Source organism: Artemia sp. Qi Xiang Cuo, chromosome 19 (assembly GCF_049724085.1).
Source record: "Artemia sp. Qi Xiang Cuo chromosome 19, ASM4972408v1, whole genome shotgun sequence".
NCBI lineage: Eukaryota > Metazoa > Arthropoda > Branchiopoda > Anostraca > Artemiidae > Artemia > Artemia sp. Qi Xiang Cuo.
Window position 1 is genome coordinate 22081043 of NC_142812.1, and position 10511 is coordinate 22091553.

Here is a 10511-nt window from a genome sequence, read left to right on the forward strand (position 1 = left end):
GGTGTTTATTAAATGTATTTCCTGTATTTGTATTTATCTATTTCTTTTTTTTGTTTGCTACTATAGGTAATTTGCAAAAACGGATTGAATAGATCTAATATAAAAAAATTCTTGATCAGTGTGATTAAGTATATACCTTATTGGCTATGGAGTTCTAATAAATTAATATTATACAGGACACGCGGCGCATTCACGGTATTTATCACTGGTCTGGAAAAGAAGCCTTGACCAAGTTTCAAATGGTCAAAGTCATTGGTAAGCTCCCAATCATTTATTCTCCCTAATCTTTAAGTTGAATTGACAAATAAGCTTAGAAATAATCTTTGCTTGGGGTAATGTAAGGGGAAATTCACGGCTAAGCTTTGTTCAAGGAACTTGCCATAGGAAATTTATATATCTTGTTTCTAATAAAAATATGTTTTAAGCATAAAAACACCTTTAATGTTTTCAAAAAACTCATTTTCTTACGTATGATTAGTGTGTTAAAGGATCAGACTTCGATTTTTTTTATTAATGAGAGAAATCGTTAGGAACGTTTTTATTTTATTCAAAATGCTGCGTTTTTAAGCCTAAGTTGGTTCATTACACACTAAGTTATTTTATGAAAAATTAATCAGCAATGAAAATGTTCTGTTGTAGCAAGAATAAAAACTTGGAAAGGATTGAAAAAAAAATGGAATAAGTGAAGATTTTTTTCTTCTTTTTTCCTTCCCCCTGATTTCGAAGCCCTCTTCTAAATTTTCTTGAACTGACACCACCGAAAATTGGAGATTCTTTTTCCATGTGAAATTATTTAGTATGTCTAGGAAAACAAACGAAATAAAACTTGTTCATTTATGTCAGTTTACAGTAGTAACTTAGTGCTATAATTTGGTTGACTGATTTATTCTTAAATTGTCATATTTTCTCAAAAGATACGAAAATAAATAAAAAGGCTTAATAAGTCTGGACTTAGCTTAACTTTTTATCCTAGAAAGACGCAAAATTTGAGTCATGAAGAAAGTACGTGGAAGAGGAAAATTTCAAGGTTTCCGGGGAGGAAAGGGCCAAAAAAACCTCTCTTATACACTTTTCAGATTAGAGCTACCGTAAGTTCTTTCTAGTGGGCTAGGGTTCTCCAGGTTTCCGTGTGACTTCATAGGCTAGGTTAGTTGTATTTACTAGGTCTAGGTCATAGACTAGGTCGTAGGTTAGTTGTATTTATTTGGAGAGCTTGTCAACAATTAGGTGTATCATTTTCACAACAAAGAAGCATAAATTTGCGTCAATTCGTAAACATACATATAATCAACCATCTAATACGTCCAATATTAGAAGTTTAACACGACCATCATAGGTCGAATCAGATATAGACTATGCGTTGTCAGCATTTCCCTTGGGATTAGCTATGTCGACCTAAAGTTTCCGGTGTAAATGATTATCATGATTAATGTTTCATAACCTTCAGCGATGTGGAATTTCAAGTTATGTCCGTAGCTGTGTTTCAGTTAGAAAAATGTATGAAAAAGTTAGAGTGGTACCAGTGCATGATTTATTCTTTTATAGTAAAAGTAATGCATCAGATTATGAATAGCAATCTAGGAACTTGCTTTAATATTATGTTTCAGCTAGGAGACCAGGTCCATAACAATTCAACTAGGCAAGCTCAGAATACCCGAACCCCTTCTGCTCTGTCGATGCGATCCAGCTTTTCTTAGGTGTGTTTGGACCTAAATGGTGGTTAGATGTGCCCAAAGATATTTCATATATTAAGAAATTATCTGAGTTTGTGTTTCAAGTTATATGACTTTGTTTTAACATGAATGGGCAAAGGATCTCTATTATATAATGTAGATGGCCAAAATATAAATGAGTATTTTTTTCTGTGTATTCAAGTGGTTAATTATCATTAATTAAGGTTAGTAAAGCTATGGATAATTAAAAATAAAAAATGGAATTGTAATGAGAATTGACTTTACGACAGACCTCATCGAGGTCTCTAGGGAAAGAGTTGTTGATCAAAATCTGTAGTATTTGTTATGTATTTTCTTTCTCTTGTTGTTATTCTTTTTTTGTATTTTGTTGTTTAACCCTTTGACTGCGCCAAGATTTTTGAGACTTCGTGCCCGCTGTGCGCAATAATTTTAGTGTTTCGTATTAATTTGTGTAGAGCAGTTTGACGAATTTAGATGAGACTAGTTTGTTCGTGTTTAGCAGTTAACAATAATATTTTAAGTTTTATAAATAAGAATATTCACAAAAGGGGTGAAACGAAGAATAATTACTGAAATACAAAAAAAATTTATTTCTACTATATGTGCTTACAATAGACCCTGGCGCCGCGCCGATGAGGGAAGACCGGCGGCGGCGGGGCAAAAACAGCACGCCGTGTTGCGCCGCCGGCGTGGTCAATGTTGACCGCAAACATTAATGTTTTCATCAGTCTTTCTCAAATCACAGCTTAAATTTACAACAGATTCGAGCCTATTCACGAGTTCGAAAATTCACAAGTCGGTGTCTGGGAACTGGTCTTCTTCGTTATTCATCAAGAGAAGTAGAAATCTGGTAGAAACAAAATGGATGTGACGTTTCAGAACCCTTGCATAATACGGGTAGTTGAACTATCTATTAGCTATGTATTCTTAACATAAATAATTATCAAAATTAGTAGTTTTTTTCATCGAGCATTACTTCATATAAAACTTCAAATACCGTATCACAATATTCGTCAGTTATGTGGTTAAAAACTTTGAATATAAATTTTGACTTAGAAGATTAATTTTTTAATAATACCCTTTTCCTATATCTTTTGTGTCAACTTTAAAACAGTCTAACTGGGTGAATTTTATTGTTTTTGTTTTTTTTTTTTTTTGCTCTTTTGGATTAATAATAGTACTTATTTTATTAAAAAATGGTTTTTAATTAAAATTTAAAAAAATGAATTTTAAGGTTTTTTTGGCTTCTTTATAGAATATATGTCATGTAGACTAAGGCTGAACTGCTGCTTTTTTATCGCTTTTGGCTGCTCTTTTGGATATTATTCATTTTTTCTCTTGGGGATTCATTCCAAATTATAAACTGATAAATACCTAATATCAGTCAAATTATAAACTGTATCTAAAAGGATTAAATTTATCAAATTGAAAAATACATTATGAACACTTTACATGAGAACATTTTAATTCCAATGACACAAAAAACACTTAATAGTTTATTCGCTATGAAGAAAAATGAAGTGCCAGATTATGTAGAAAATTTCTTATGTAGAAAATGAAAAGCTCATCTGTTTTAAGTGTAATTAAATGAAATGATATGCAGACTGAAGTAGCTCCAGGAAGATATTGAAATGTTCATCATAGTTCGTCACTTTTAATCCAACCAAAATGTTAGGACACTTAGTATCAGTTATTGAGTTTAAGCTTTCATTTCCAAATGCTCACAAGAATTACCAAATTCAAGAAAGTCTCAACAATAAGTCACCTGTGGTCAAAATACTTAGACTCCTCTTTGATCCCCACCCAGGCTCAAAGCTTCTGCTATGGTCATTTCCATGGAAATCTCCAAAGAGTTTCTTTTTAAAATAGCTTTCAAGCGTAGTTAGGCGTATTCAGACTTTTTTGCTTTTCTTCAAATCTTTGAAAAAAGTGTTATAATATTTCAAATGTTACATTTGCGTATATTTTTGGTTATCATTTGTGGGCTGATCGAATTTTCTAAACCACGGTAGATACGTAAGAACGTTGCAACACCTAGTACCCTGAGGTCATAAGACTGTCAAAGACTCCTCCTTGAACCTCCCAAATTGAAAGCTTTTATTATGACCTGGCCTTTTAATGTAACTTGGGCACTTGAGCGCAACGTTAGGTGGGGATGTCGATATCCCTTTCGTCACACCAATTCGTTTTAGTGTGAATCTGCCTTGTACATATGAATGAATGTTTTCAAAGTAAACACGTTTCATCAATAGGAAAAAAAAACGGATTTGACGAATATGTCCCTTTACCTTTGGACGATAAAACCATCATATCAAGTAAAACTCACGAAAATATTGTTAATTTTGTCAACTTTTCAACTTTTTTGCATCCCTGCTTTCAATAAAAAAAAATCAAGGTACTATCACTTATATATAAATACTGCATATGCCCCCCTTCTGGATACCATCTTGATAGGATACCGTCTCTGCTTAAAAAAAAAAAAAATAATTAACTTATTGGCACCCCTGCTTTAAAAAAAAATCGAGGTATTATCATTTAAATATGATAGCTCAATTACCCCCTCCCCTCCTCTGGATCACCCCTGGTGAGGATGCCGTCTCTTCGGTAAATGTTAAAAAAATTAACTTTTTTGGATCACTGATTTCAATAAAAAAAATTTCTAGATATTATCACTTAAAAATGATACCTCACTACCCCCCCCTCTGGATACCACCTTGATAGGATACCGTCTCAGCTTTCATTAGAAAAATAATTTACTTAATGATTAACAAGGTCACTATATGGTTCAAACAAAAACTCAAAATAACGTTAAAAAGCTTAGTTTTCATTGAAAAAAAAAAAATTGAGGGTATGAGTAAAGGGGTAAAAAGAAAACACCAAAAATTTCGAAATTATTAAGATATACCTCAAATTATTGGAAAACTTAGTGATAGATTCGCCATGGCATTCCATAAGATCCAAAGAATCGAATTAAAAGGGAGCACAAACAAAAGCCAAATAAGGCCAGTAGCCTATGAGAAATCGCAAAATACCCAAGACAATGAACAAGTCCTAATGGGGGGCCCTGGGTCTATCAAAATATTTCAATGGTTTCCCAGGGAATTTGATATCATTTTCTTCTGTCTCCATTTTAAATGAAAACAATAATTATCTTTTTAGCATCCCTGCTTTCAGTAAAAAAAAATGAGGTATTATCATTTAAAAATGATAGCCCCCTATCCCCCTCCCCTATAGGCAATAATTTACAATTTATTTATGAACTATATTTTTAGGGTAACTTCTGGTTAAATCTTTAATTCCCCAACCTTGTACAGAGCTTAGTCTATTGCTAAATTTTGTCTCAATCGACGGTTGTTTTTTTTTTTGGGGGGGGGGGTAAAAAGTTTACCGAAAGAAGATTTTATTTTCTATCAGGTGTACAATAATTTAGTATTAAAAATTAAGAAAATCTTACCTAAAAACAGCAAAAAAAAAATCTGCAAACTTACAATTCAGCTGTAGAAACAATCTGTCGGCTGTCAATTTCAAAATCCAACAAAAGGCTGAAGCTGTATAGTAGTGAATGCGTTCTATAATTCTATTCAACTTGAAAATAAATTTCTTGACTAAGAATGATGTAAGAAATAGCGATTGGGAAACTGCATTCGAAATGATTTAAACTCATTTCATAAAGACGATATTTTTTTTTGTCAACATATGAAGAACTGTGTGTATTGCAGTATTTGCAATAGTATATTGCATCTGTTTGGTTTTTATGCAAAGCAACAAAAGAGACGAAAATTAATGAACAAGAGAGCAGTGAAGAATTATGGTATACAAAGTAATATTTGGCAGGGAAAGTCACTGGTGATAAATCACTAGGGGTGGCACCGTGATTGCGTGATTTTCGGGGAACCAAATTTTGTTTCGGGGTGACGCATAGATTTTCAGGGAAATACCCGAAAATTCGGGGATGGTGCAAGCTCTCCTTGATTTCTAATCAGGAAAATCGAAATACTAAACCACACGAGAAGGAAAAGCTCCGACTTTGCGGTTGACGCACTAATGAATTGCCGTATAAATAATTTAAAGTCGACCGAACGTCGCCGCCTCTGCCGGCGGCGGCGTGCCTGCGGTGCGCCGGCGACGTGACGACACTTCGGCGGCGTTCGACCGGGCCTCTAGTCGGCTGCGTTCGGTCGATCCGCCGGCGTGGCGCCGGGGTCTAGCTTACAACACCTCACATACAATGTTAACTCTGCAGACGTGAATAACATTTGGCGAATGTAGTTGTATGGAGCAGTGAACTGCAAACGTAAATAATACGTAAATACATAACCGTACATAAAAAAATCGGCTTCCCAGGATCGAAACATTGTTTAGATTTTCTTTCCTTTGTTGATATAATGTGACTGTAGTTTCTCTTGAGGCCGATGAGGAATCTCTGGAATAAGATACTGTAATGCACCTGTTATAAAAACCTAAAAACATGGTTTTCAGTTTAAATTAAAGTAGTCGATTAAGTTATCCCAGTTTAGTTTAGCATACCTCTATGCGTGTCCACATTGTGCAGTTTGGTATCAAATATCTTGTAATCTCTGCCAATAACTAGGGGTGATGGGATCTAGGAAATATATAGGCTAACCAGGCCCTGTTTTTTTCATAATAAAGTTATGGCCTTTTTTGGTTTTCTTTTTGGCCTTCCTTTTATGGTCTTCTTATGTACAAAATACTTGTAAATAGGTGCGTATCAGAAGCTGCAGGTAGAACAGAATAGGGAAAAATAGGAACTGGTCTGTTACAATTTCTAAGCGCAGTTATGGATTCGTAAGATCCGCCTTTGTCTACATTTATGCTTTTTACTAGGTGTACTGGATTAAGTTTGGCAAACTAGAAAAGAGTCAATAATACTAGTTTGAGTATGGCAGTAGGGTATTGATTGATGACAATGTTTGTGAATTTTAAATGGAGATAATTAAAAATCAATTTGACATCGGATTGGTTATAGATCATCTCTATCCTCTTTTCTCTCCTTCTCATTTCCTCCTCTCTCTCTCTCTACTTAAAATTTTTTTTTCTCATTTTATATCTAATTTCTTTATAGCTAAAGTCCTTGGATTGACTGCTTGTCATATTTCACCAAACAGAGATGAAACTAAATTGTCCATTGGGCCACTTAGGCCTAAGAACTGCCAATTATCAGCAGCTAGGATTGATGCTCTTGGCATTGGGAAACATACCCCATTTTCAGATGGAATCATGTGTGCTTTGAGAAAATTCGTCTAGAGACTTGTATTACAATCTATTTCCATTTTATTTTAAACTATAATTTTTTCTTTTCTTCATTAATCTGATTTATTTTTGTAATTAATAAAAACCAGATAAATTTATTTTGTTAACGGTTTACCTCCTTTTTTTGCTGTCAATTGGTTTTTCTGTGACTTAAGGAACGACATGACTCCGAACATTCTCTAGGGCAAGGGATCTAAATCACGAAAGTTACCCATTTTGAAAAGCGAGTATTTTTGATTCCAAGGGCACGATAAATGTGAGTAAATCCAAAGACCCTTGATTTTCTAAACATTTCAGAAATCTCAGGAACGGTTAAAGGGATCGAGTTGAAACTTTCAGAGAATAGATATAGATATAGATATTTATTTCGAGAAATTACTATCACAAACCCCGAAAGGCCGAATTCGAATGTCGAAGTCCATAAAAAAACAAACAAACAAGAAAATCCTAGCAAAAGCACCACAACGAAAAAAGTGACAAATAATACAAAAAAATAAAAATAAATAAATATCGGAATGCTCTATTATTCCTCTGTCCCTTATATTAAAATCTGCAAAATGAGAACTAGTTAAAAAGATAAAAACGGAAAAAATAAATAATATATACATTAATAAACGTTTGAAAAACAACATAAAAAGGGGATAGGGAACAAAAAAAGAGTAAAAAGAAAAACGAGCTGCTTCTTTTATCATGTAAGCGATAAGATAAAATTTATGTACAAATTAACAACAATTTATTATATCAGTAAAAAAAGGGATAAAAGATTTCTTATACCGGAAGGTAGTACAAAGAATGGGAGATAAGGTGGGGATAACTTACCAACTTACCAAAACGGAGGCACAAATTATTTCTTCGTCTCTCGAGGGTCTCTAGTTTTGAAATATTTAACAAATGCAAATATGGTATCTTGCCACTCTTTAAAAATAATTCTTAGAGCTCTCTTTTGGACATTTTCAATTTTTTGAAATAATGGGAATAATGGGAGGGAAGACGAACAAGTTGATTTTAACTTCTGTGGGGATAGGAAGTCAATCAAATCCTCTATGCCTACCCAGGTCCTCAGTGTAACCTGTTTACAACAGCTTGGGAACAGTTTAGGTGATGGAGTTACATTTTTTGATACTGTTGACGAAGGGAAGGAGGAGGATGGGTGTACCCAAGATAAAACATGCCCCAATAAAACATACTAGGATAAGAAAAAATACGCTTTTGTCAATGAGGGGGAAAGCACTTAACAGTTTGTATCTCCAATGCAGACAAAAGTACCACAAACACACAAAATTTGTGTGCTTTAAGCTCTTGTGTAAATTATGGTTTAGTTATCATAATTTAAGGTTAAGGCACGGTCAAGCCATAAGGCACAGTTAAGCAGTGAGTGAATTGACAGAATTAAGAACATGCTTTACAACGCTTTACCGTTTCTTACCTCTAGTACTCTTCTTCTATTTTTGGAAAACACTTTGTCTCGTCTGAAGCCGCTTAAGATCGTCCATAGTCGACCCCTAGAAGCTGCTTTCATCTAAATCCACCCTGGCTATATCCATCTACAAATTCGGATTCTGACACAGTTCAGGACAGCCTCTCGCAAATAATTCAATTGAGTAATTTTTGACCTGCAGATTCAGCCCCTAGTAGCCTCTATCCCAACTTATTTTGTCTCAGTTCACCAGTCGGTGTTTTCTCTGTCACTCAAATCGTCGGCACCATTCCACAGCTCTAAATTTTGACCCTCCAAAAGAATGTGGAGTCTGATCAAAGCTTATCCCAGCCAAAGTGTTTTCGCTTGGAATCACATGTTAGATTCAATAGAATATTTCAAATCCCTTTCCACCCTTCGTTGTCATTGCGTATCGTCTCATCAGAAACTGAATTTGTAATATTTACTTAATTTTTTTTTTCACTTTACTATTTGCAGCGTATCAAGTGTTTCTTCCTCTATTTGTTGCTCAAGTGCTCTCCTTTTCATCTCCTTCGTTAAAGTGCAAAGTTTAAATAATTTGCTTGCACGAACTTTACTTCTGAGCTGTATGTTTTATTTGTTTTGAATTTTCTTAAATTTTCATCACTAATTAATGAATGTTCTGCACAGTTGTCAAAATAGTATGTCTGCAATATCTTAAGAACTGCTTAGGGTAGTAAATCGAATTTTTAAGGAATTTTGAGGCACGGCCAAGTGGAAGTTGAATTATGACTTGGAGGAAAGGACGGAGCTAAATCAACAAACACTTTATGCATCCAGTTTATCAAAATACCATGTGTATAATTTCCTTGGAACGTGGATGGGCTGTTGGGACTGTAAATCGAAAGTTCTGGAGCCCTTTTAAGAGTCAACAGGGATTGGAGGGCAGCGAGCCTTCATGCCTTTTTGCCCCCCCCCCCTCTACATTCCCCAAGACATCGGATCAAAATTTCGGGATTTCTGTTTTAGTATTATCTCTACCCGGTACCCAAGTGGTGTAAAAAAAACAAAAACTTGTGTACTTGGCTATCAAAATATTTTATGTGTCACATAAAGAAAGAAAAACGAGCAAAAATGGGTTTTTTATAGGCCAAATGACTAAACTGAAAAAAAAACGCGAATATTTCGAGAGGACAAACGCCTCTCTTCTTCAGCGCGAAACGACACGATGTATCAATAAAAGCCAAAAATTAAAAGAATTAAAACCAACTACCTAACAACCATAAAAGCGAGTTATTCGCCAATATCCGCGATTTGCACAAAATCCAAAAAAACACGCTTGCTCGCTAGTATCCGTCGATGGCAGTTCATGTTTTTTTGGATTTTGTGCAAATCGTGGATATTGGCGAATAACTCGCTTTTAGGGTTGTTAGGTAGTTGGTTTTAATTCTTTTAATTTTTGGCTTTTATTGTTACATAGTTTCATTTCGCGCTGAAGAAGAGAGGAGTTTGTCCTCTCGAAATATTAGCGTTTTTTTTTCAGTTTAGTAAATTTGCCTATAAAAAACCCATTTTTGCTCGTTTTTCTTTCTTTATGTGATGTCAGGCCAATGTGGTTTAAGAAATTATCTTTTTATGTGTCATTTTAGGAAAGGGTATAGGGATTGAGAGTTTTCATGGGGTCTTGAAGGACCAAGAGGGGCAGAGGTACATTGAAAAAACTGCATGATATCAAATGATATCATGATATTGATATCAATGGTATTTGATATTATGATATCAAATTCCTAAATCATTGGTACTAGGGGAATTACAAGCGAGGATGGAGCTGAAATTTCCAGTATCTTTTGGAGGGAGAAAGCGCGGAGTTTTCACGTTTTATGTTAAAAAGAAAGAAATGAAGGGTGGTGGAAAAGGGTGAAAAAAACGTATGTCTGATTCAAAATATTAAAAAAAGCTGAAGCTGTCTTTTTCGGAATCCTGTATTTCAGCCAGAAAGTCACCTGCGAATAATAAAAATGTTTCAAAAGATATATGTGTCTATTGCAATTACTTTGAGGAATTCGAACTCACTTTCACGCCAAGTTGCTCAAAAATTCAAATGAAATTTTGTCGTCATCTGAAATTTTCTATAAATGATAAAGGAG

The 10511-nt window shown here is 34.4% G+C and overlaps 1 protein-coding gene across 10 annotated transcripts in view; it reads left to right on the forward strand.

Moving 5' to 3' along the window:
- Nucleotides 1-7063, forward strand: part of LOC148940604 (methionine adenosyltransferase 2 subunit beta-like) — a 297990-nt gene extending 290927 nt beyond the window's left edge. For all 10 annotated transcript variants that reach the window (XM_089105448.1, XM_089105447.1, XM_089105446.1 and 7 more), the window contains 2 exons: nucleotides 177-255; nucleotides 6778-7063. In XM_089105448.1, coding sequence (XP_088961574.1) covers nucleotides 177-255; nucleotides 6778-6959 — 261 coding nt within the window. In that variant the 3' untranslated portion in view covers nucleotides 6960-7063. The remainder of the gene's footprint in view (nucleotides 1-176; nucleotides 256-6777) is intronic.
- Nucleotides 7064-10511: the final 3448 nt, after the last annotated feature.